At 53.9% G+C, this 24,821-nt stretch overlaps 7 protein-coding genes across 7 annotated transcripts; 5 read left to right on the top strand and 2 right to left on the bottom strand.

Moving 5' to 3' along the window:
* The first annotated feature begins 1 nt into the window (after window position 1).
* CAOG_04552 (hypothetical protein) lies at window positions 2-3,214 on the top strand. The gene is made up of 6 exons (XM_004347249.2): window positions 2-891; window positions 987-1,201; window positions 1,346-1,764; window positions 1,863-2,248; window positions 2,351-2,600; window positions 2,723-3,214. Exons 1-6 carry the CDS (start codon window positions 84-86, stop codon window positions 3,135-3,137), a joined length of 2,493 nt encoding a protein of 830 aa, XP_004347299.1. The 5' UTR covers window positions 2-83; the 3' UTR covers window positions 3,138-3,214.
* On the bottom strand, window positions 3,188-5,205 carry CAOG_04551 (OTU domain-containing protein 3). Its single transcript, XM_004347248.2, has 4 exons — window positions 4,902-5,205; window positions 4,644-4,658; window positions 4,362-4,521; window positions 3,188-4,278 (listed from the first exon to the last, which is right to left on the bottom strand). Exons 1-4 carry the CDS (start codon window positions 5,081-5,083, stop codon window positions 3,226-3,228), a joined length of 1,410 nt encoding a protein of 469 aa, XP_004347298.2. The 5' UTR covers window positions 5,084-5,205; the 3' UTR covers window positions 3,188-3,225.
* Window positions 5,206-5,786: 581 nt separating this feature from the next.
* On the top strand, window positions 5,787-6,755 carry CAOG_04550 (hypothetical protein; the record flags this gene model as incomplete). Its single annotated transcript, XM_004347247.1, has 1 exon — window positions 5,787-6,755. The coding sequence occupies one exon, from the start codon at window positions 5,787-5,789 to the stop codon at window positions 6,753-6,755; it is 969 nt and encodes a 322-aa protein (XP_004347297.1).
* A 146-nt stretch (window positions 6,756-6,901) lies between these two features.
* Window positions 6,902-9,392, top strand: CAOG_04549 (hypothetical protein). Its single transcript, XM_004347246.2, has 6 exons — window positions 6,902-7,001; window positions 7,490-7,619; window positions 7,896-7,915; window positions 8,025-8,717; window positions 8,874-9,044; window positions 9,129-9,392. Exons 1-6 carry the CDS (start codon window positions 6,910-6,912, stop codon window positions 9,268-9,270), a joined length of 1,248 nt encoding a protein of 415 aa, XP_004347296.1. The 5' UTR covers window positions 6,902-6,909; the 3' UTR covers window positions 9,271-9,392.
* Window positions 9,393-10,222: 830 nt separating this feature from the next.
* Window positions 10,223-14,733, top strand: CAOG_04548 (hypothetical protein). Its single transcript, XM_004347245.2, has one exon. It carries the CDS (start codon window positions 10,374-10,376, stop codon window positions 14,616-14,618), a length of 4,245 nt encoding a protein of 1,414 aa, XP_004347295.1. The 5' UTR covers window positions 10,223-10,373; the 3' UTR covers window positions 14,619-14,733.
* Window positions 14,671-18,908, bottom strand: CAOG_04547 (hypothetical protein; the record flags this gene model as incomplete). The annotated part of the gene is made up of 2 exons (XM_004347244.2): window positions 14,671-17,668; window positions 17,817-18,908. The coding sequence occupies 2 exons, from the start codon at window positions 18,906-18,908 to the stop codon at window positions 14,987-14,989; spliced, it is 3,774 nt and encodes a 1,257-aa protein (XP_004347294.1). The 3' UTR covers window positions 14,671-14,986.
* A 1,329-nt stretch (window positions 18,909-20,237) lies between these two features.
* CAOG_04546 (hypothetical protein) lies at window positions 20,238-24,621 on the top strand (the record flags this gene model as incomplete). Its single annotated transcript, XM_004347243.2, has 6 exons — window positions 20,238-20,772; window positions 21,958-22,039; window positions 22,611-22,695; window positions 22,786-23,105; window positions 23,214-23,827; window positions 24,422-24,621. 6 exons carry the CDS (start codon window positions 20,238-20,240, stop codon window positions 24,619-24,621), a joined length of 1,836 nt encoding a protein of 611 aa, XP_004347293.2.
* Between the last annotated feature and the right edge of the window lie 200 nt (window positions 24,622-24,821).

Here is a 24,821-nt window from a genome sequence, read left to right as displayed (position 1 = left end):
AACAAAACTAAAAGTGTACACTTAAGTGTCGAAAACGCAGCTCACTTTACATTTCACACACCAAACAGGTGTTCAAAATCACAATGACGCAGAACGCCTCCGCTTCTGAGAAGAAGGACCTTGCGGCTGTCTCGAGCGATGCTTCGACGGCGACTCCAAGCAGTGGCGCGCCGTCGGGCACTTGGTTTTCAAGGCGAAACAAGTCCGCTAGTGATGCCGGTGCGAACACTGCCACGGCGACAGGCAAGGCTCAGCACTACAACGCGGTGCCAACAGCAAAGGAGCTCGGCGCGTCATCGCTCAGCCACTCGCTGCTCCCGTCGTGGCACAAGAAGCCAAAGCGCGAGCCGTCGAGTGCCCAGAACGCACTCATGCCAGATACAAGCAGCAGCAGCATCAGCACCGACAACAACAACAACAACACCAACAACAAGACTGCTGCTGCGGCGACCGAGCAGGAGCAGGCCGCATGGGCGGCACGGAGCGCGGAGCGGCTCGCCATGCTCGAAGACGCACAATGCTACGCATATGCGTGTCTGGTCGCAGTGCTCCTGCCATACCAGGCAGCACCCGAAAGCGAGGCCAACAGTCACGACATTGCGCACGGAGGTGAGCGAGAAGGCCAGCGCGCCGCCGACCAGACTGATGACATGATTGACATGCAGCCAATTCCGGGTACGCCCTCCAACACCACCGCTCACGCGATTCCCACTGCTGGATCTGCTGGAGGTGCAGCATCAACGTTGGTAGCATCGTCATCGTTGTCGTCGTTGGCATCATCGTCATCGTCGTCGTCATCGCCGTTGGCAGAGTCGGATCCGCTACTTTCACAGAGCTCGTCCCAATCCCCTTCACACGAAGAGCACGTCGTGGCAAAGCTTGAATTGACCCGTAAGTACCAGCAAAGCCATTGTCACTGCGAATCATGTCGGACAGGCTTGTCAACTTACATAGCTGATCGCGTTTGGGATGTGTGCATCCGACAGATTCAACTCCGAAGGGCGTTCCGCTGATCGACGCTACCCGCAATGCGCGGTCGCTGGCCGTCGTGTCGGACAACAAGTTTAGTCGTCGGTTCCTCGATGGCCTCTGTGAGCGACTCAAACTCCCTCGCGGCACGCACGCCGGTGTCCAGCAGGTGCTGAGCGACCGCACCCTTACGCCAGAGCTGTGCGCAGCAATGCTGCTTCATCCCGACAAGGTTGGTAACCTGTCTTTTGTGTTTTCTTTTCCCCGTACCAGTGGTATCAGCGCCGCAACTCTCACACCCCCTCCTCTACGCACACACACACTCCAATCTGCTTTTGAATACTCCATCTCGTTGTTTCTGTTGCTTGTTTTGTAGCCACACATTCCGTGGGTCGTTTGCCAAGACCTCGTTGAATTCTCCATCCAATCCGGCGAGTACGACTCCCGAGCTCGTGTACTGCTCAGAAAGGTTGCGGCCGCTTTGTCGGTGGCGTGGCCCTCCATGGTAGAGTATGAAGACATGATGGCGTCGGATCTCTTGCGCGTACGCACTTTGACGCCCGAGGAAGAGGCAGAGCGAGAAGCTCGCGCCAAAAAGCAAAAGATGCGCAAGTGGGCTCTCATGGGTCTGGCGGCCGTTGGTGGCGGCGTCCTGATCGGGCTGACTGCTGGGCTAGCTGCCCCTTTGATTGCAGCCGGTGCCGGTGCCGTTGTTGGAACGAGTGGCGCTGCCTTCTTGGCTTCTGCAGGCGGCGTGGCTCTTGTCGGCACCCTCTTTGGTGCTGCCGGTGCTGGGTAAGCTTCTGTTGGTTTTGAGCTTTGAGAAAATTCCCAAGGGGTGCTGACAGCCATCCCCGTCATTTCGCCTTTTTGATTTGGGATGTACAAAACAGGCTTACAGGGTTCAAAATGAAAACGCGTATCGGCGGCCTGAAAGAGTTTGCATTTGCACCCATTTCTACCGGCGGACGAATGCATGTGGTCATCACGGTGACTGGATGGCTGGCGACAGAGGAAGCCACCTACCAAGCGCCCTGGGCTTCCCTGGACGATGTCGGGGAGCAGTACACGGTTGAATGGGAGCACCAAAAGCTGGTTGATCTCGGAAAGGCACTGTCCAATCTGATCAAGGACCAGGTTGTGGGCTACGCTGCACAACAAATTCTGCTACACACCGCGCTTGCTGGCATGCTGGTTGCGTTGGCCTGGCCAGCAGCGCTTGTGTCTGCTGCCGGTCTTATCGACAACCCGTGGGCTGTTGCTACAAATCGAGCCGAAGGTGAGTCGACTGTCCACGCGCATCACACGCAGTTCGGCCGGATTGGATTTTTTTCTGTTTTTCTTGCCGTTCGCGCTGACTTTCAGTGCTTGATTCTACCAGAGTGCGGAATTGCTCTTGCCAATGCTCTGCAGGCGCGGCTGCAAGGCTGCCGACCAGTGTCGTTGATTGGCTTTAGTTTGGGTGCTCGTGCGATTCTGAAGTGCCTTGAGGAACTTGCTTCCCGCAAGGTCCCAATTCACGGTTTGATTGAAGACGTCTACCTCTTTGGAGCCGCCGTTCCCGGCGATCCCCTGCAATGGCAGTTGGCCAAGAGTGTTGTTGCGGGGAGGTTTGTCAACGGCTACAGCAGGTCAGCAGGCGCAGTGTCGTCAGTGATTGTAGTTGTGGTGACCTTGTTGCTGCAAATTCTCTTGATACTAACTGTTGCCTGTTGATTGGTGGTTCTACATGCAATGGGCCCCTTGCTCACAGAGGGGACTGGCTGCTCACGTTCTTGTATCGAGCAGCTTCCGCCCAGCTGTCGATCGCAGGCATTGCGCCGGTCGAGGTGGAAGGAATCGAGAATGTTGACCTGTCCGATCTCATCGTGAGCCACACAAAGTATCCTGAACAAATGCACAAGGTGCTGGCGCGTGTCGGCTTGAATACGAGCCCCGTCCAAGCGGGCCCGTCTGAGAGCGACGATGTAGGGAGCGCAACTATGCCACCGGCGGCGGCTTCCGAGACAAGCGCAGTGGGCGAGGCATCCGCTGCGCTTCCTGATCCTTCAAGCACCGCCGAGTTGTCAATGCCTTCCCGAGCCCCTCCGGTCACTCCTTTGGCCGCTGAAACGCCGGCCTCGGCAAGTCAAGAGCCGACTCGTGCTCCAGATCTTCCACCGCTTTAAACCAAGCGATACCACCTGCAGATTACCGCCAATCCGGTGACGACTGTCAATGTTAATAGATTTTATTTGCAACCAGATCGACATTGCTTCATATTTTGAGCGAGGTGAGGCCACGAGCAACTGGTAGGCTAGACGAAGCGGCGGTTGCTGTCGCTGTCTGGCCTTGGTGCTCTTTCTGCTTTTCCAGCTCGCCTCGCTTCTTACGGTCGCGCTTGGCTTCGGCTTTTCTTTGCTTGGCGCTCGGCTTGGAATTTCGATGACTGGATGAAGCAACGGCGGTAGCCGATGCAGAGGAAGAAGAAGAAGAAGACGAAGAAGAAGAGGAAGGAGAGGCAGAAGCCGCGGACGAGGAGGAGGAGGAGGAGGAGGAGGAAGTCGCTGAAGCAAAGGCTTGTGCCGATTCGGCTTCTTCCTCGTATGCCTGAATCAGCGCGACTGCGTTTGCAACGCTCTCCGCATCCTCGGCATCAGCGTCCGAATCGCCAGTTGGAATGGGGCCAGCGGGGCTGGCTCTGTCTGCCGCAATCACCTCGGATTTGGGAAGAAAAGTCGAACTGGATGCGCCAGCCGGCTCGGAGATACTGCTTGCAGCGAGGGCAGCATTGAGGGCATCTTCTTCCTCCTGTTGATCATGCTTCATGGCCCAGATTTTATCCACCACCACGTTGGTGTTGTTTCGATGGACCTCGAGCAGCGAGCGAATCAGTTCGACATCATCGCATTCTGTGGCCTGGTAGATCTCGCGCTCAATCGCGCTCATGACAATGCCCAGCCCACCACGTTGCTTGTCCTTGGCCGCCGCTGCCTGACTTGCGGCTTCTGCTGCTGCTTCAGCCGTTTGGACCGCTTGGAAATTGATAATCGCGACAGCGGTGGAGGGCCCGACGTTGGTTTCGTTGATGCCTCGGACTGACGAGTAATGCTCGTGGTTGTGATAGGCAAGGTTGATCCAACGTGCGGAGGGGTCTTCGTTGGTGACGACTTCAAACCGAGGCGAGTTCAGCTGGTGGATGGCAATGTTGATCCGATTGAGCCGCGCGAACGCTACGATCGTGTCGTTGCCGGCGAATGTGCCGAGTTTGGCGAGCTCTACAATGTAGTGATCAAACTTGACATCGTCTTCCATGAACGGCTCAAAGTCCTGCAGCGAATTTCGTGTGAGAAAGTGTTCCATGTTCGAAAGCAAGAGTTCGAAAACAAGTAGCTTTTGCTGCCAAACTTTACCTCTCGATGTGCCTTCATGTACGCCACAACTTCTTGGCGCATCATGACATGGTGGCTCTCGTCGCCAGCCATCTGGTCGGCGAAGGATCGGAAAAGACAGTTGCCATCTCCTGGCACGTCCTTGAGCCGCATTCCCAACAGTTTCAACTGCTCTGTGAATCTGTTTCCAGCAATTCGGTTTCACATTGAAGTGCTCGAAAAATGAGTGCAAACAACTACAAATCCAAGCTCAGCAGCAGCAACAACAAAAGCTGTCAAAAGCTGTCAAAAGTTCAATCTTACTCTGCATTCACAACGCTGTGCCAATGAAAAACACAAGTCGGACATCCAGAATGACAGCCAAATAACGAGGTGCAAAATTGTAGAATGCGAAAATCATTCAACAACCAAGCAACGAGCACACAAGAGCAGAAGGATTGACGTCATTCAGAGTGAGTGAAGTTTGTATGCAAACAGCATTACGCAAGCGGCTCACAGCCCAAAAGCGATCGTCGATGCGAAAGGCACTTGAGTTGTTGCGCCCAACGTGCGGTTGCTTACTGAGGCGGCCTGTCCTTCCTGAGCTGATTGCGCAGTGCGCGGTCTTGCGTCTTGGAGCTGCTGCTGCTGCTGCTGGAGCCTGAGCCTGAGCTTGATGGCTCTGCAGCGGCAGCAGCGTCGTGGCGACCGCCTTTCTTCTTGGCACCGTGCGTCTGCTGCTGCTGCTGCTGCTTCTTGCCCATGAATACTGATGCAGTTCAGCAAGTGAAAAGAGACCGAATGGCGGGTGTGTGTGTCGTGACGTGGAATCAGCGATTTGCTGACAAAATTGAAAATGAAACAAAAGACTTGCTCTCAGATTTTCGAGGAAGACTGAGATGTGGGACAAGAATGGAATTTCACAAAGTAGATCAACATTTGCTAGCGAAAGTTCAAATACTCTGCTCAGGCAGATAGTTCCAGTACCACCCCCTCTTCGATTTATCTACACCGCTACTCCGATCATTCCTCCCCGCGAACCCTCAACTTGAATACAACTTTAGCCCGACTTGGTAGGTTCAGTCTCATTGCGCACTTTTTTTTTTGCCCTGTTTGCGCATGGATGGGGTCACCCACCACCATCTTGACCGTCTTGTGCCCGCGTCGGAGCAACCAGACTGAGCCACAACCAGCAGCTCCCATCGCAGCAGCCAGAGCGTGGACGGAAGCACTGCCGCGTCATCTCGTCGCTCCACAACAATGGCGAAATTTGCACTCACAGACTGCAGTGGCACAATGTCATGGTACGGAGGAGAAAGGGGGCGAGGGATTTGGGGTTTGGGATGAAGAAGCGATTTCGATGGCAGCTCACCAGATTTCACGACTCATTCATACTGCATTCACTGTGTGCTTGTAGTATGGACAGGAATACACAAACCACCCAGCTTTGCACAAGTCCAGAAAAGCATGCTGCGGCCACCAGAGATGCCAGCTTTTGTTTCCTCCCTTGAGACGTACGCTCGTGCAGCATGCGAAACTGCGCAGCAGTCCGTCTGGCCTCCGCCCTCATTGTCCAGCTTGGACTATTGCATGAATGACGACCAGACCGAGGCAGCGGCGGCGTCGCATCGTTCAGAGGCAGTGTCATTGCTCTCTCACGAGTCCGAGAATGCTCGGCTTTCAGACCGGTCTATGGTAACAAGCGAGTTCCAACAAAATGAATCGCTGGAGGCTGTTCTAGTACCAAACTCGCAGCCAAGCTCGAATCTGGAGCGCGAGGCTGGAATCAGCAATAATTTCTTGAAAGTTGTTGTGGCCAGCCCTCGTTCGGATGGTAGTTCAACTGCCGTGGTGCATGCGGTCAACACTGAGGATATCGACGCAGATGTGATCCACGCTGAGCAAGCGTTCTTGAGTGCTAAAACGCCGGTTTCGGATGTTCTCGACCTGGATTTCGAGATGGCGCGCAGATGCCTGGCGGAAGTGCCAGAAAGTCTGTTTCCGCGTCCTGATAGCTCTGCCGCTTGGCCATCGTTTGAAAGCATGCAGGCAGCAGCCTGTTGCCAGGCCGCCCAGGTACATGCAGACACATGCACGGCACGTCAGTCGGATGGGCCGGCTGATGCAGAAGCCAAATCCAGTTCCATGCTCGAGGCGATGCTGTCTCCCAGGGCCAGCTGGAGAATAGGCTCAGAACATTTGTCTACAACATGCATGCAACGTGCGGAGGCCCTTGGCATCTCAGCACTCGAATACTGCTGGGCATGTCTTGTGGCGCTCAGCCAGCACCGCCAGCAACTGCCCCTCTGCACGGCGTACTTTGACCGGAGCGAGTCCACGATTTCGCTGACGTGTCCGCGCACCATTGCATCCTTTGTTCGTCGTGTCCTTTTTCAGCACGCGGGTGTTTCCAACCCACAGTGTCCGCTCGTATGATGTGGATTTTTGTTGTTCAAGCGATTTTGCAATCCCCTCCCCCTCACTCACTCTCACTCTCACATACTGTACATACATACACATTCACACACCTTTCCTTGGATACTCTCCTGCTGAACGAGTCGTTCAGCTCATTCCCCTTTTCACCCTTTCAATGGACGATTCACTGTCGCTGTCCGAGTCGCAGAACAAGCGCCTGCGTGACTTTCACCTCTCCGGCGAGTCGGAAGAGCTTGCTGAATCCTTGTATGTTCGGATCCGTTTACACACACACACACACACACACACACCGTCCCCGAGTCGTCTTCTGCTGACTCACCGAGTTCAGCACAAATCGAGGTTGTTGGCGTAAGAATGCGAAAAAAAATAAAATAAAAATAAAATAAAATAAAAAATAGTAACAGTAACCGTAACAATAGGCGAGGGTTTTGTTCGTCTTGGTCGTGAGCCCTTCTCGCAGCACTGCCAGCACTGCATTTGGGGGGAGGGGTGGATGATGTGCATGAGGTGTGAGCACAACTGTTGCTGCTGCCACTGCCATCCTCTGCTCCACAGCAACAATGCTGCACGTCTATTTTATTTTATTTTATTATTATGATTCGAGTTTGCCCCCTCCTCCTCCCTCCTCCTCTCGCTGTGGCTGCTGTGTGCTGAGGCCGGATTCACTCATAGTGCGTCTGCAATTTTGTCATGCTTGTTTCTTTGACCCGAATCCCCGGTCGTGCCCCGGTTAGGATGAAGATCCTCCGCATCCCAGAGGGCGGCAACCCGCAGCAGAAGCGCGTCGTAGTGCAAGTCTTTGTCAATCGCATCTTTTCCGTCAACGACGTCGAAGCCTCCGTCAACCTCGACTTTTACCTCAAGGTAACCATTGACCACATTCAATTGGTTCCCCCCCCCCCTCTCCGTTGTGGCTGTCGCTGTGCCATTGTGGATGCTCCACCCTTTTTTTTTATTTTTTATTTTTTTATTTAGTATTGATTTAGTATTGTTTTGGCTTTTTTTTTTTTTTTTTTTTTTTTTTTTTTGCCATCACTCACTCATTCAACTCACTCATTCAACTCACTCATTCAACTCACTCGACATTGTTGTTACCAAACAATCATCCAACCCCAAAAATGTCATCATCTCTGGATCCAGGTCAATTGGATTGACGAAAAGTACGTTTTGCCCAATTTTGATGTTTTGAGCTAGCTGCAAGGTTTGTACATGACTCACCCCCTCCTCTTTCCCCCCCCTTTATTTAAATGGACTATTTGCTGTTGGCAGGTACATTGGCGTGTCGGACGACGACTTCCAGGACGACGAGCAAAAGTTCGAGGAGGGCTGGTGGGAACCAGGCGTGGAAGTGAGCAATGCGATCGAGCTCGAAAAGCTCATTGAAAAGGACGAGGCCTTCTGGGTCGAGCATCCTGCGCACGGCATTCTGGCGTACACCCAGCGTTTCATCGGCACCATTTCGACACCCATGGAGCTCCAGCACTTCCCTTTCGATTCCCAAAAGATCCCGATCGTGTTCGAGTCCTTCCACTGGAAGGCCGAGGACATGCTCATGTTCCGCCTCGAAAAGCACGCTGTGCAGTTCAACCCTGGCCCGAACAAGGAGTGGCCGACCATGAGCATGGCTGTGACGCTTCCCGAGTGGTACAAGATGGGCATCACCCTCGACGACCGCATCAACTACTACTCGTTCGAAGACCGCAACTACTCGCAGATTGTCTTTGCCCTCCATGTCAAGCGCAACTTTAAGTTCTTCCTGTACAAGGTCTATGCCATGGTCTTCCTCATCCAGATCATGAACTGGAGTATCTTTGTGCTCGATCCCGACCAGCTCGATGCGCGTATCGGCATTGCCGTCACCTTGTTCCTTGCCGCTGTCGCCTTCAACTTTGTCCTCGCTTCCACCTTGCCACGCATCAGCTACAACACTCGTCTCGATTGGTACATTTTGATTGCATACGTGTAAGTTTTGCGACGCCAAGCTTTGTTTGCGTGTTGGAGGCGGGGTTTTTTTTTCTCGGGTGGGATTTTTTTTCTTGGTTTGTTTGTTTGACCGTTGCTCATTTGCATGCCTTGCTTATTTCTGATTGGTCGGTCATTCTGGATTTTGAAATGTAGGTACATTGTCGTTGCCCTTGTTGAAAGCTGTATTGTCTTCCTGATCGCCAAGTACCATACCGAGTCCGACGCCTGGGACATTGCTAAAAACATTGATTGGGCCTTCCTCGCCTTCTGTCCGTTTAGTTTCTTCCTGTACAACCTGAAGTACTTTATTTCCGCCTGGCTCTTGTACGTTTTCGCTGGATTGAGGTGATTGGTTCTTGTGTCCTCTGCATGCACACTCACGTTGCCGTCTTGGTTTTTTTTTTGCAGGTATCGCAAGGATCGTTTCAAGCGCTCGTTGGCGCCCGAGCAACTGGCCAATGCTCCGCCTCGCCAGACCAACCGCCCCCAGCAATCGAGCCAGGCGATGGAGATGACTCGCAATCCTATCAGCAAAGCTGCTGCGCAATAGAGCGAGTTTTGTTGTGTTACTTTCGTGCAACAGAAAGAGAGAGATAATGAGTACTTTTGTGTAAGTGAGAAAGAGAAGTTAAAGCCCAAATAACAACAATAGCAAACAAAAGGTCAAATAACGAACGAACGAACGAACGAACGTCCTTGTCGAGATTCCCCCGCCCCCCCCCCCCAAAAAAAAAAGCTCACGGCGATAAGGGAAGGTTGGCTGCTTTTGCAGTTTAGCAAAACACCAAAAAACGCGCGAACGACTCGTGACTTTTTGGAGTCAGCGGGAATTTCTTCAAACAAAAAACAAAACAAAACAATAACAAATCCCTTCAAATCCCTTTCAAATCCCTTTCAAATCCCTTTCAAATCCCTTTCAAATCCCTTCAAAAACAAATTGCACCAAAATAAAGCCCAAATGCAGCTGATAGCTGATGGCAAACACAAAAACCAACAACAACAACAACAAAGCGACAAAACAAGAAAAATCTCGCACCCAATTCCAGCGATTCGGTAACAAGAACTCAGCATCTGTTTTTGAGTTGAAGTGCTCAGCAATGGACACTGAATGCCCTGCCAGCTTGCTGCTGATGAGCGCTCACTGCTCTGATCTGACGCGCGGAAAAGGGGTTTGGGAGAAGTTGTGTTTTGAGCAGAGCAATGGGAGTGAGAATGCACCCTTCCACCCCCAGCCTCAATGAGTTGCAACTCAAGGAGCTCAGTGACTAAAATCCGGACGTCCGTCAGTTGGCAATGTACATCCATTGAATTGCTTTGGTCTGACTCGGGTGGTGGTGATTGGAAGAGAGCAACAACTGTCATTCACCCATCCATCGTTCGCGAGCTACTGTTTTGTTGCTTCCTGCAGTGAACTTTCGTAAGGGGACTGTGCGCCTTCTTTATTATTTTTTTTGATTCCAGTCACTTTTTTTTTTTGAATTCTTTGCCTTTTTTTTTTTTTTTTTTTTTTCTCTTAAGTCCCGCACAGGCGCGTCGCCCCGGTTGCAGCCCCCGCCACTCGCGTCCAAACCTGTGGACACACAACAAGCGAACAGCCCTCACACGTTGATACTCCGAGCACCGGCTGCCTCGTCGTGCTGGTCCAGGGGGGAAATGGCATCGCAGCAGCAGCAGCAGCAGCAGCAGAGCTCAGCCGAGCCGAGCTACCGCCAGCTGTCTCCCGCCGGGCAAGGTCAGCCGCAGCAGTCGCAGCAGCAGCAGCAGCAGCAGCAGGCACAGTCGCAGTCGCAGCTCAGGCATCAGCAGCCGCGGGCTGGGCAGTTGCCGCCGCCACAGTCGCATGTTGAGCAATGGTTGAGGAGCAGCATTGACGACGCGCTGGCACACAGCTTTGCCGCCGCCCAGCAGGCCATCCTGGGCAACATTCAGCAGCAGCAGCAGCAACAACAACAACAGCAGCAGCAACAGCAGCAGCAAGCTCCACTCCAGCAACAGCAGCACCAGCAGCAGCAGCAGCATCGCCCCGTCGCTCGCTCCCCGTCCCTCGGAAGCAGCCCTCTTCCGCACCAGGTCCAGTACCATCAGCAGCAGCAGCAGCAACAAAATCAGCAACAGCTCCAAGTCCAGCAGCAGCAGCAGCAGCACGCGCCGGTCGCACGGCACAACAGCCAGCCCGTCCGCCAACGCAGCGGCAGCAACAGCAGCGCGTCCAGGTCCCCTTCAGCGACGACGATGACAACAACAACAACAACAACAGCTCTGCAGATGATGCCGCCGAGACAGCAGAGTGTGTCCATGCTGTACGAGGGATTGAGATCCGCAAGCGTCTCGGAGATGGACGACATCCCAATGGACTCGGGCAGCCCCGCCGCTGCCGCTGCTGCTGGACTTGGAGGCGCAGGCGCTTTCTCAAGGACGGACGAGATGGTTCGTGACATGATGCAGCAGTCCCAGGCAAGCGACCCCGTCAGTGGGCTGATGGCGACCAACGCGACGCTGCAGCAGTTTGTTCTCCAACAGCAGCAGCAGCAGCAGCAGCAGCAGCAGCAGCACCAGCAGCAGCAGGTTCAAAAGTACCAGCAGCTCTTGCAGCAGCAGCAGCAACAGCTCCTGCTCAATGGTGCCAGTCCCAGCAACATGGCGCAGGATTTGACGGGTTACACCAGCCTTGCGAATGGCGGCGATCTGCAGACAAACTATGCCATGCAGCAGCAAATCTTCCTGACCCAGCAACTCCAGGCTCAGCAACTCCAGGCCCAGCAGCTCATACAACAACAACAGCAACAGCAGCAACAGCAGCAGCAACGCCAAACGCCACAACAACAGCTGCAACAGCAACAGCAACAACTGCAGTTGCAACTGCAACAGGTTCAGCAACAGCTGCAGCAACAGCAGATGCAGCTCCAACTCCAGCAGCAACAGCAACAGCAACAGCAACAGCAACAGCCACTCCAGCAGGAGCTTCAATCCGAGCAACCGCAAATGCAAGGCCAAGGTTACTTGCAACCTACCAAGCAGCCAACTTCGTCCAGTAACAACAACAACAGCAACAACAACAACACGTTCCTGTTCCCACCAATCTACCGCCGAAACAGCTGCGCCAGTGTGTCGACCGCGCCGTCATCACACAGCTCGCAACGCTCCTCGCGTGTGCACTCACGTAGTGGTAGTTTTGACCAATCTGGCGTCGATGGCGACGATCTGGCCAATTTGCAACAAAGCCTGGTCGAGCTGTCAAACCTGAATCAACAACAGCCGGGCGGATCCCTGCAGCCGCAACAATCCAGACACTTGCAGTTGAGTCAAACACTGCTTCAACAGCGGTTTGCCTCGTCGCAGGGTGTGCATTTGGCCCAGCAGGACTCGTTCGATTCTTCTGGGTTTGTCGATCCCAACACGTTGACCAATATTGCGTCGTCCATCTGTGGAAGCGATATCAACGCTGCGCTCAGCGCTGCTGCATCCGTCCATCTAGGCTCTGCCGCCGGCTCGCATGCGGGCTCTGTCGTCAGCATTCACTCCACGCACTATTCCCCGCAGTTGCAAGTGGACCCCGACCTCCTCCTGCTCCAGCAGCAGCAGCAGCAGCAGCAACAACAACTACAACTACAGCAACAACAACAGCAACACCAACAACAACAGCAACTGCAACAACTGCAACAACCACAGCTACAACAACAACAACAGCAACAAGACTCGCATGACCAGCTCCCTTCGTTTGGCGTGCCACAGCCCAAATTCCAAGTTTCGTTGCAGTTTCCTTCAGAGACGTCCTCGGAACGATCGCTCCCCGTCAGCACACCTTTTGTTCGCCCCCCTCCACATCGCGCGCTTGAGCGCTCTCAGTCCGCGTCTGTGACTCTGATCGCTCCCGCCCTGCTCGTTTCAGAAGCACCGCCCGTGACTGACGAGTCAGAGCTCGAGGCAATATCTGAACGATCGGCGCTTGGTGGTTTGCAGACTGCCCTTCCACAATACGGCAAAGGTGTCGCTGGCAATCGCCCCGCTTCGCCCATCTTGACCGTGAATGGCGACTTGTTGCCTGAGGTTGTCCCGCGTCCTCGTCGACAAAGTCTCCAGCAGCGCAGCTTTAGCTCTGGCAACGTGTTTCCGGACGACTTTTCCCCTGCGGGTCTCACTGTTGGTGCTTTCTCGCCCACAAGTCCCACTTCGTCAGCGGCAGCCTCCGCCGCCATCACCTCTTCCGCAACAACGACGACCACAGCCGCAGCTGCGTTTGATCTGAGCATGCGAGGCACCTCACTGAGCAACAGTCCAAACCTTAGCGAGCCGGGTGTCGCATCGTTCCATGTGACGAGCGCAACGCCAAGCAGTGGTTCACCCGGTGCCGGGTCGGTCAGTGCTGCCGGCTCAGTCCGCCCTTCCGCCCAACGCCCCACCCCTCAACGCTCCAGCTCTGGATTGTCAGCATCGTCCCTGCTTCCCCCTGGTGCCCTGGCTGGACAACCTCGTGCGAAGAGTGATTCCAATTTGCTTGGCACGGATTCGTTGCTTTCTCCTTTGCTTGGAGTCAATCCAGCCCAAGCTGCGTCGCACCAGCAGCAACAGCAACATTTGCTCCAGTTGCTTCAAGAAAACCATCAACAGCAAGACTCTCTCTTGCTCAACCTTCTTCCCGCCGGCTTGATGGTGCCACGCACCGCCATTTCGCCAGACGTTTCCCTCACATCGCCCGGCTCTTTTCACGACACCTTCAGTCCCTTTGATGACGCTTTCTCCTCGGAGAGTCCGTTCGGTCGCGACACCAACCCGCTCAGCCCTGGAAGTCAGTTTGCGCTCTCGTCCATGCTCGAGTCTGCCCATGTCAACGGCCTGCCTGTCGACCTGCTCGGTCTGGGTGTAGATGCTGCGTCATTGCTAAACGACCCTGCGTTCCAATCGTTCGATGCTGGAGACCTGCACGATCCCGGCCAATTGCTCTCTGCCAACCACGTCAATGCCTCCAAACGCAGGAGCAACAGCCTCAACGAATTGCACGGCGATGTTGTGCCAGCGGTGCACTCTGGCGCCATTCGATCGCGCTCGCGCTCGCCTAGCCCCACGCCTCTCTCCCGCACCTACAGCATGGGTGGCACTCTGACGACCTCTCGAGCCGCTGCTGTCGTCGCAGCCGTCCAAGGAGGATTATCACCGAACGGGCCGCCGTCCAATAGCGGCAGCGTCAACAATTTGTCTGGCAGCTCTGGCAACCTTTCCAACCTGTCCGGCAGCACTGGCAACTTGTCAAACAACGGCGGTCTGATGGGATTGTCTGGTGGAGTCGGAGGTGGCGCTGGAATAGGCCTGGGAATAGGCCTAGGATCTGGAGCCGGAGGAGGAGCAATCGCGGGAGCAGGAGGTGGAGTCAACTTTGGCTTCCCTCCGTCGCTGCCTGCGTTCGACCCGTCTGGCTACTCGTACCAACCAGATCAGCGCGGAGGCTCCTATTACACAGGGCCAGGTGGACCAGGGCTCATACCCCCTGGTATTCTCGCGACTGGAGGAGGAGGAGTTGGCGATTTCGGAGGAGCGTTGGCTGGAGGCAACGGTCGCAACATGTCTTGTTCCGTTTGTCACACAACTCAAACGCCACAGTGGCGCAAGGGGCCAGATGGAACGGTTTCGCTTTGCAATGCCTGCGGCCTCAAACACGCAAAGCTGCTGAAAAAGCAAGCGGCCAAGAGCAATGGCAGTCGTCCAGTCGCGCGCTCCAACAGCAGCACCGAGTCTCCGACCTCCACATTTGCCTCAAGCAACAGCACAAACAGCTCGCCAAGAGCATCTGTGCTTCTTGGCGAAGATGGTCGGCGTGCGAGCACCAGTTCGTATGACGACTCGCGCCGCGAGAGCATGAGTTCGTTTGACGAATCGGAGCTTTCGTCCGTGTCAGGCGTCTAGTGTCTGTCTTTCAAACCTTTGACCAGTCTTTTTTTTTTTCAAAATAGCTATTGCTTCATAGACGTTGTTTGCATTGTTACATTTTTCATTGTTCACAAAGTACAGTACTATCACAATGCTTCACACAGCACCCAGGTTTTGTGTGTGTGCCAATTCGATCCATTCATGCAAACACACAAGCAAGAGAGGATACCAAAGTATGTGATTGGCAAAGCTGGGCGATGACACAATGATAAACCATTGGGGGAGGAGGGGAGGGGAAAAAAAGAAAAAAAGAAGAGGCAAAAGACGTACTGCCACGCGAAGATGGCAAACGAGGAAACATCGACTTGTATGATTTGTTCAATTCCTGCACTCTAGCCAGCAGCTCAAGTGCGAGTGGAAGAGCGCGCGTGGACATGTGAATGGGAGCCCTGGGCGTTGCCACGAGAGGTGGAGCGGGTTGATCGGTGAGTGTCCTCGAATGGCTTCATGGTTAGGGACCGATTGGCGCTGATGGTTGGTAGACCGCCCGTTCCCTCGTGCTCATGCGAGAGATGTTCATTGAGCAGAGCGACAACACGTTTCGCCTCCGCCGTGTCACGGACGCCCGGAGTGCCCTGAATGGCATCTTGAAACCAACGAAGCGTGGACGCAATTTCCGTGTTGGCAACACGACCCAGACTGTGCGTCCATCGTGCGCGAACCAGCAACGGCGCGTCCAGATAGGGCAGCGCGTCAATCCCGTTGGCACGCACAACCGCATCAAGCTCCTGAGAAACAAGCCTGTCCATTTGCTGCATCACGTCGGGCGCACGAGCAAGGAATGGTGCACCGAGTTTGGTAAAGCCAGAGCGAAGGAGGAGACACATGGTCTTGGAATTGGGGACATGGCCAAACTTGTCTTGCAGCACTCGAGCCACCTCGAAGAAGTCCGGACCCACCAGTCTGCCAATGGATTGGAGGATTGCATTGCCGTGTTCAACCTGCATGGGCTTGGGCAGCATTCTGGCCATCTCGTAGCAGACTTCTTGAAGAGTCATGCCCCCGCGCGATTCATTTCGGTTGTGCCAGCAGTCCGTGGCGATAGACGTGGCACGGTAGACGGCCGCAAACGTCAAACGGACTTGGTGCGCTTCAGCAAACTTGACAAGTGCCGGGAATTGATTGAGAAAGTCGCGCACGGACAAGGCGACGACGCGCTCCACAACGCGCTTGTGCAGCTGGTCAAGCGTGACCTCGATGAACTTTGTGTCCACTTTGACTTCCGAGCCAGGATGCTCCTTGGCGAGAAGCCGAATGCTGGCTTCGATCGCGGCAAACACCTTTGGAAAGGGCGCAATGCCAACCATGTCTTTGCTAACGAGAGTAAACGAGATGATGTCAGGCAGCGCGTTCTGGCCAAGCTGGCCCTGTTGCATCCGATGAAGCCACTGCAGCGCCGCCTGAGTGTTTGATCCAGAAGCCAGGCCTTGCAACACAGTATTCGCAAAGGCAAGTGAGAGCGGAGGCGCAAAGTTAAGCGCCGGGTCGCGAGTGGCGCTGGGAATGTAGCGCGGCACCCATGGTGCGCCCGCAGCGACCGCATTTAGGTTTTCGGCAGTGGATTTCAAGTGGTGAGATGAAGAGCTGTCTGAGGCAGAAGCGCTTGCTGGCGGGGCTGATGTGTCGGTAGTGACCGCGACTGCTGGACCTGCTGGACCTGCTGCAGCCGAGGTACTCGTCCCGGATGCTGGTGCTTCTGGAGGAGCTACAGAGTCGGACGGTTGGTGTGCTTGCTGTTGGGGTGGTTGGGCCTGTTCTTGTTGCTGCTGCTGCTGCTGCTGCAAGCGCTGGCGCTCTTGCAATTCGATGGCAAAGTTCACACGATTGACGGCTTCAAAGGCTAGCTCTTTGGCGAGCAGCATGTTTTGATGAGCCACCGCCGAGTCTGTCGCCAGCATAAAGAATTTGACGTCAGGGTGGATGCCGCAGCCGTTCATGACAGCTGTCATCACTTCAAAACTCGAGAACTGGTTGTTGGCAGTCGGGGAATAAGTGCGACGGTTGGTCGGAACTCGGGACAAATAGCGCGTGTAAAGGTCGCCAAGGCAGCTCGCCAGTTGAGCTGCGCTAAAGCTGCGGTACCCGAGCAGACCCGAGAGATGGGATGCATTGATCTTGGTACGGATATCTTGAGATAGGAGCTTGGGTGGTCGTGGCACGTTCGTGTTTGTCGCACTAAGATGCGCAGCGGCGTCAGGGTCGTTCAGCACCATCTCCATCAGAAGGCTGAGTCCGATTTGCAAACTGTCGAGTCCCGAAGCTTTGTTGACAGTCGTTGAAGCGTGCAAGAGCAGCTGGTACGTGGAAGCAAGCTCGTCCGCAATGACCAGCGCGCGAAGAATAGTCATTTCCAAAATGTTGGTTCGGAAGACGAGGTCCTTGTCGAGCCCTTGGGTTTCAATGCTCTTGAGCAGGTCGTCCAGCAGCTTGCGGGCAAGCTGGAGGATGGTGTCGAAGGGATACTCGAGCTTGATGAAGAGCGAAATGACCGCGTTGATGACTGACGTGTTGTACATTGGCACAGTCCCCTCGTACAGGGCGTCAACGAGCGCCTTGAGATCGGTCGGGGTAATTTCAACACGCGTGCGCGTATTCAGCTCGTGGCAAGTCGCGAGCAACTGTCCAACCCGGGTCCGTACGAGATTCAAATGGTTCATCGTGAATTGTTGCTGCGTCGTGAGTGCTGTACGGATGAGCGGGTTGCTCTTGTTGAAGATGGAGTTCATAGCCATATCGTTGGTCACGCTGTTTGCGCGCTCTTCGACGCCTCGTTGCACAGTCAAGTTGCGTTTGGCAAACTCTTGGTCTGCCGCCAGCAGCGGCGCATCGTGATTCAGGCCACGGAACGTTTGCACAAGCAAGGCCTTGATTTGGGGGTGCACTTCGTTCTCTTCGGTCATCGCCTGCCAGTCCAAGAGTTTGAAAAACGTCGGCAAGTCGTGTCGGTTTTCGCATGCCTGAGCGATGCCTCGCGCAGTGACGGGGAAGAGCTTGTCTGCGCCGCTGTAGCGTGAGTTGTGGAAGGCCTGGAGAAAACAAGAAACGGGGGGGGGGGAAAAAGAAAGAAAGAAAAGCAAAGCAAAAAAAAAAGTCAGAATCAACCGTGTGTTGCCGCACCCGCACCCGCCCCGTCAGTTTCTTGATTCACATATACAAGCAGCAGTAGGAACTTACCCGAATGAGACATTCATAGCGCGCCGCTCGGGTTAAAAGTGGGGCAATGGAGCGCAGCGTTCTCTGGTCTGGGCTAACGTTCGCGCGCTCCATTTGCTCGAGCAGCTTCTCTGCCGATGCGACTGCTTGCGTGCTGTCCTTCAGGTTCAGCAGTGAGAGAAGGTGGTTGGCGACCGTCAGATGCAAGCCGTTGTGGGCAATCAACGTGTCCATGAGGCGGGACGTGGTCTCGATGCGAATGTCGAGCGGGATGTGCGAGCTCACGGACGCGTGGAAGATTAATCGCCCAACCCGCTTGAACCACGGGATGGGCAGGCTGAGCATGTACTCTGCGCTCATCACAAACTCTTCTGTCGTGAGTGCGAGCTCGTTCCGTCCGAGCTTGTCCAGGACTTTGCTGCGCTGGAGCACTTCTGGCAGCGCCGGATCGTCGATGGGGACGCCCAGCTCGGGTTCTGCCGCGTCATGCGACGGGACCTCCGCAGCTGGAGTGGGAACACGCGTAGCGGAAGCAGCGGACGACGATTGGGCAGAGGATGGGGAAGCAGCAGGAGCTGAAGACGAGGCAGGCGCCGGAGAATCCTGCGTAGCGGACGACGCAGACAGCGTGATGGATCGACGCGGCGCGCGTGTGGCAGTGTGACTATAGGCCGCCGAGGGCAGGGATTGCGGAAGTGCAGGAGCGAAGGCCAAGGAAGAGGAAGAGAAGCAGAGGGTGGAGGCCAAAGAAGAGACGGATGGATTGAGCCGGCCACAAGCAGACTCGACCAGCAGCGTCGCTCTGCTGCTTGCAGCGGATGATGCTGATGATGCTGACAGTGACGATGGTGACGATGTTGATGCCGATGCCGATGCCGACGACGCGCGTGCCGGCACAGGGGCTGCGAGCGAAGAGGCGCGGAACTGGCCATGCTGCCAGTCAGTCCAGGTGGAGCCGCCGGCTCGGATCGCCCGTGCCCCGACGGCCGCCGTGATGGCAGCCGCACAGTGGAAGCCGCGCACTGTTGCTGGGGACGAGAGCCGCGCAGTCGCAGCAGCAGCAGCAGCAGCAGCAGAAGCAGAGGCAGAAGCAGCCGAAGCAGCGACCAGCATTAGCGAAGAAAAAAAAAAAAAAAAAAAAAGAGAAGGAAAAAAAAAAAAGGGGATTGAGATTGGAGTCCATTGCTGGAAATAATAAAACACTGGTCGCTAAAGTGCGGGGAATGAAGGAGGGGAATGAAGGAGGGGAATGAAAGGGGAGGGACTACTGAAGCGAGATCAAAGAGAAGAGATTGAACGCGACGGCTCAGAGACAAAGAGAACGGGGAAAGCCGACCATCTGCGACCGCTGCGAAGCTTGAGAAAAACAACAACTCCAACTCCAACACCAACAACAACAACAGCAACAACAACAACAACAACAACAGCTAGCAGCAGCAAACAGAAACAGTGGCAAGTTAAATTGTGTATTGACTGAAATACGAGGCAGACTTTGACAGACAGCCAAAACCTCCCACCAAAACGCCAACAAACACATTACCGGTCCTCGTGATGGACTCTCTCGCAATCTCGAAGGCAGTAGCACTTGTAAGAATCCTCAAAGCCCACCGCTTGTGCTCGACGAGTATCACTGGGAACGGTGCTGCAAAGAATCGGCTCAGTAGCGTTCGTCCGTGTGCGACAAACGCTCCTTCCAGGGACTGGAGCCCGAGCACAAGAGTACGCTTGACGTCAATCTCTCTCTTAGCAAGTAGGCTGGCTCAGCATGCTGTGTCCGGTGGTCACTGGTTTCCTGGTGACATGAGGGGGGCCAGGCTGATGGGAACCGCCACGGAGGTTTAAGACAGATTTCGACTTTTTTTTTTCGCCATTTGACGCACAGTTCAAGTGAGATTCGCGGTTGTCGAGAGACTAAGAGCACCGACTCCAAAAGCAGACATGAGGACAGTGCAAACAGCATAAGGGGATGGGGGGGGGGGAGACGAGCCAACAGGGCACGCCTCCAATCTCAAGTTGTTCACACTGAATTTCAGCGATTTCGAGCTTTTGTTTTTGGCGGAGAAGAAAACGCGCACCAGCTCTTCGGTACCGTGTAAAGTAGCACTGTGGACATGGCCTATAACTGCAAAGACCGCCTGCCGAGATCCGACCAACCGAACAAGCAAAGTGAGCACATCTTGCAAGAAACGAGAATTGAAGAAAAAAAAAATGAAGGATGCGCCATTTTTTTTTGAATGCTGTTTCAGATTAACAGGAATGTGTATCCTTGTCATCACGAAACAGCCACCAACACCCACCCCACGCATTGCTCCACGCCCGCCCACCAGGAGATAAAAATCGCGAAGCACACCGCCCCTCGGAAGACTGGAAGCAGGGCTTTTGATGGGAAAGCACAGAATTGTTGAGCGATCGCCTAAAAACAGAAGCCGAGCAGTCTAACGCATGCAGGAGGCGCAGGCGCGTCCAGTCGCCAGAGTAGCCACAGCAGCGACCGTCGCAGCACCCCCAGCATTGGCAACAAGCGCAGCCTCAGCAACCACAGCGGCAGCGGCAGCGGTCGTAGTCGCAGCAGCAGCAGTGCAGGTGGCCGCTGCAATGACACAAGACGATGAGACATTGCCAGCAGCGCAGCCCGCGCAACCCGACGATCTTGCGGTTGCGGTGCAGCAGCCGTCCCAGCACCCAGCGAGCGACGCCAGCACGGCAGACTCTGCACTAGCAAGCACATCCGCGAGACACGACGCGAGCAGCAGCAGCAGCAGCAGCAGCCATGCGGAAGAAGTGCAAACTGAGACCTCGCTCATCGCTCAGCGGTCTGCTTCTGAGCAGTCAGTCACGGCCTCCAGCCCGCCGCGATTGCCTGCTGGGGGCAACCCTCCAACGCCAAATCGTGCGAGCTCCACCACAGCGCCGGCCGCCGCTGAGCCGTCCACGCGGCGGATCTTTGTTGGCGGCCTAAGTTACAGCACGACGGAAGGTAAAAAAAAAAAAAAAAAAAAAAAAAAAAGAAAAGAAAAAGAAAAAAAAAAAAAAAAAAAGAAAAAGAAAAGAAAAGAAAAAGAAAAGAAAAGCGTCGAAGTAAACCCGACAGTTGGAGACCGCTGGGACGGCAGGTGGAATCGACTCGATGACTGAGAAAGCCAGTGGAAGAGTGGAATCAAGGTCCATGCCATGGGATCGGAGCGGGCCTTTTCTGACTCCACACCAGACGAGAGCCGAGGGAAAGAAAAGAAAGCAAAAACAAAAAAAAAAAAAAAAAACCGCCAAAAAAAATACGAAAAAAAAAAAACGAAAAAAAAAAAAAAAAACGCACGTTCTGTGAAAAACGAAATCCACGAAGGAATTTGACCAAATCGCACTGCATTGGGCCCCGCACCGGAGGCGAGCGATGGCGATGGTGAGAGGCCCATCAGGGTCTTCCCCTCTCTGTCGGGGACGTGGCGATAGGAGGACAGCGCTGAAGGCGGAACACAACAACAAAACAACACAACGTAAAAAAAAAAAAAATAAAACCAAAAAAAAAAAAGAAGAACAAAGCGCGTGTTGTGGCCAAACGTCTCCGAAAGTAGCCGATAATGGCACAATGAAGCCCTGCAACAGAAACAAAACAACAACAAAAACAAAAAACAAAGCGCAAAAAAGTCGACATGTCACAGGAGAGGCCGGCCAAACACCGAGCTCGAGCCTGGGCGCCGAAAGAGGTGGGTGGGCTCAGATCACAAGTCGGCCTTTTTTTTTTTTTTTTTTTTGTTATTTCAAAAACTCTCTCCTCGTCGACGTGAGCGCGTTGTGCCAAGTCGGCCAACGACCATGACAAGCCCATTTACACACTCTCGATAGAGCACCCCTCGGGCGATAGGCTGAAAGCCACGAGTCTCGCCGAGGTGCAGATCTTCCTCTCAGAAATCCATGCCACTCCCTTCTTTCGCTGCTTCTCGCTCGCACGCAAACGCTGACACGCAGCACACCACAAACCCCTCATTGTTGAGAAGCTTGCACGTGCGGAAAAGGTCGCGGTCTGCAGTTGCGACGGCGTGCACTTTCTGTTCCAGTGGCTTGGAGCGAGACTTTTTTTTTTTTTTTTTTTTTTTTTGTTTTCTTTCGTTTTTCCCACTCTTGACTTACAGCTCGCTTGCTTTCATTTCTTGTCCCGGTGCTGTAGAGACGATGCGGAGGTACTTTGATCAATTCGGCACTGTCGTGGAATCTACTGTCATTCGTCGTCAGCTGGATGCACAGCCAAGGTAAATAGCACAACAAGAGCAAACACACACAAAAAAAAAATCCAATAATCAACAACCAAAAAAAAAAAAAAATCGGGTGTTTTTTGGGGTTGGTTGTTTGTGTTGTAACGTCTGGGTCCTGATCACCTTCCTTCGCAATGGAGTCCAGTGAGTTATAGTGCTTCGTGTGCACCACGAAAGGACCAGTGCAATGAGGTGAACTGGTGAAAGAATCGTTGGAAGGAACGGGATTCTTTCATGAGTTTGCTTTCTTTCTTTCGTTTTTTTTTTTTTTTTTTTTTCCTCAAACCGTTTTTCGAAAACATAAACAAATCTGCAGCTAAGACGCGGGCGGATCAAGCAGTTTGATGGATTTGGCACAACCAACGGAGGCCATTATGCACCTCCCTCCCATTTCGCATTATGATATCAATCTTGATCAGCATCATGCCACCAACAGGAAAAACGCAAATGAAATGAAAAAAAAAAAAAGAAAAAAAAAAGAAAAAAAAAAAAGGACAACAAAAACCAAACCCCTCCCTTGTTTGTTGTAAAAACACAAACAAGCTCACTTCCAACACCCAACCCACAGAGGCTTTGGCTTTGTGAGCTTTGCTGAAGAAAATGTCCTCGACATCATTTTGAGAGACGCCCCAAACATGCTAGACGGCCGACAGGTAATTTGCTGCAAAAGCCGACTGCATTGTGTGCCGTCTCTCATACCCTCACCGAACGACCTGTCTCCTCACACTACCGCGATGTGACAGGTTGACCCTAAGATTGCAGTTCCCCCAGTTATAAGTCAGCGGGGAGATCGCCCAGACCCGCCAGCTCGCGAGCGGCGAGCGAGCTCATCAGCACCACAATTTCCTCGCTTGCCGGTCGCAGTCGACCATTCCGAGAGCACTCAAATTCCCAACAATTATCCCGACAATCGAGCTGCTGGACCAGGTCAAGGACGACACACCGGTCGCACCCGATCATCACATTCCGAGCCCGCGAGTCCCATCCATGGCCAGCCGTACCGACCATGCCGGATATTCGTTGGAGGACTCGATTCTCAGACGAACGAGAGTTCACTGCACGAGTGAGTTTTGCTTTGCTAGAGTGTTGAGGCTGTCGTTTCCCGCCGTTTGCATTTCTCACTTGCTTTTTTGTTTTTTTGTTTGGGTTTTTTTCTTTTGTTATTGCCCAGGTACTTTTCCCAATTTGGGGTCATCGATGCTGTGGAAGTGTTGCGCGAGCCCGGATCAGGATTGTCGCGTCGATTCGGATTTGTGACGTTTGTGAATGACAGCTCGGTTGTAGCAGTGCTGGACGCAAGCAAGATTGCCATTCACAAACTGGACGACAAGGCAGTCGATGTCGATCGAGCATTCATCAACCGAGCCTCGCAGATCCAACACGCCTCGACACGTGCATTGATGTCATGGGGCGTGCCGCATCTGCAGCAGGTGCCACCGCCAGGCCTGCGTCGGTCGGTGTCAGCCACGCCACAGCTCATGCCGCCAGTTTATGCGCCCTACACCCAGCCCACTCCATACCCCCAACCAGAGCCACTCTCACCCCAGCAGCAACGGCAGATGCAGCTGAATCAACTGTTGCTGTTTCAGCAGCAACAACAACAACGGCAGCAGCAGCAACACCAACACCAACACCAACACCAACAGCAGCATCAGCAGCAGCAACAGCAGCTCTACAACCCGGCTGCGGCGCTACCGCTGGGCCCTGTCCACCACCAGCAGTACATCAACATGCTCAACTACGTTCCCGTCGACATGCGCTATCTGCAAGGGCTTTTGATGCAGAGTGAGTATTTTGTGTTTGAATTTCGCACGCAAAGGATGCTTGAACAAAACAGAGCAAAAAAAAAAAAAAAAAACTGGGTGGATGCGAAAGTTGTTGGGGCTACAATCCATTCCGCAGACAGTAGTCAGCGAGTGAGATTGGGACGGTTCATTCTCTTTTGTGTGTGGTTTGTGTGTTTGTGTGTGTGTGTGTGTGTGTGTGTGTGTGTGTGTGTGTGTGTGTGTGTGTGTGTGTGTGTGTGTGTGTGTGTGTGTGTGTGTGTGTGTGTGTGTGTGTGTGTGTGTGTGTTTGGCGGGAGAGTGATGTACTGTGCGCAGTGAGGCAAACAGCCATGACAGACAGGTGCCAAACCGGGATTTTCAGCAACTCATCGCCCAATACTCTCAAAGCCCTGCTCTCAGTCACGAACGCCAAAGCAAACACTTGCGCGTTTGCGCGCGAGATACGTCCTTTCACACAACGAATTCTTGGTTTTTGTTTTTTTGACGATTTCTTTTTTTTTTTTGACGATTTCTTTTTTTTTTCTTCGCTTTTGTTTGCACTCACTCGCCTGACCACCACCAACCACTCTCCATTGACAATTCAACCCTACAGCAGCCTCCATGACGGTGCCTGCGTTCTTTGGCGAGACAGCCACTCCACAGGCAGTCGCTGCGCACGAAGCCCAAGCGCGATTGCTGCAAGCGGCTGGGCAACAGCATGACGCTGCTAACGTCGCTCGTGCGAATCCAAGCAGCAGCAGTAGCGCCGCGGCCCCGCCCCTGGTGGAGGACAGCGACGCGACACCCCGCTGACCCGCTTGCACCGCTGCTGGCACCCCACCACCTCTGCGGTTTTACCCAGCCATTTCCGCGCCCGCGAACTGAAATACGCAAAAAATCACCCAAAATCACCAATCTCACCATCATCATCATCGTCGCACCAAGAACAAGACTGTCCGAGGCCCACTTCATTGTCCAGCCATTGCATGATTCCGTATCCAGGAATGGACTCT

The sequence above is a fragment of the Capsaspora owczarzaki genome, assembly GCF_000151315.2.
Source record: "Capsaspora owczarzaki ATCC 30864 unplaced genomic scaffold supercont2.7, whole genome shotgun sequence".
Lineage (NCBI taxonomy): Eukaryota > Filasterea > Ministeriida > Capsasporidae > Capsaspora > Capsaspora owczarzaki.
The sequence above is the reverse complement of the archived record's forward strand: the minus strand, read 5'-3'. Positions and strand labels throughout refer to the sequence as shown.

Excerpts from the sequence above, each read along its gene's own strand:
- CAOG_04549 (XM_004347246.2), top strand. The coding sequence starts at position 6,910 with ATGGACGATTCACTGTCGCTGTCCGAGTCGCAGAACAAGCGCCTGCGT. Across the intron at positions 7,620-7,895 it reads ACCTCGACTTTTACCTCAAG|GTCAATTGGATTGACGAAAA; the intron begins GTAACCATTGAC and ends CTCTGGATCCAG. Across the intron at positions 7,916-8,024 it reads GTCAATTGGATTGACGAAAA|GTACATTGGCGTGTCGGACG; the intron begins GTACGTTTTGCC and ends TGCTGTTGGCAG.
- CAOG_04551 (XM_004347248.2), bottom strand. The coding sequence starts at position 5,083 with ATGGGCAAGAAGCAGCAGCAGCAGCAGCAGACGCACGGTGCCAAGAAG. Across the intron at positions 4,279-4,361 it reads ACATGAAGGCACATCGAGAG|GACTTTGAGCCGTTCATGGA; the intron begins GTAAAGTTTGGC and ends AATTCGCTGCAG.
- CAOG_04552 (XM_004347249.2), top strand. The coding sequence starts at position 84 with ATGACGCAGAACGCCTCCGCTTCTGAGAAGAAGGACCTTGCGGCTGTC. Across the intron at positions 892-986 it reads GGCAAAGCTTGAATTGACCC|ATTCAACTCCGAAGGGCGTT; the intron begins GTAAGTACCAGC and ends TGCATCCGACAG. Across the intron at positions 1,202-1,345 it reads TGCTGCTTCATCCCGACAAG|CCACACATTCCGTGGGTCGT; the intron begins GTTGGTAACCTG and ends CTTGTTTTGTAG.
- CAOG_04548 (XM_004347245.2), top strand. The coding sequence starts at position 10,374 with ATGGCATCGCAGCAGCAGCAGCAGCAGCAGCAGAGCTCAGCCGAGCCG.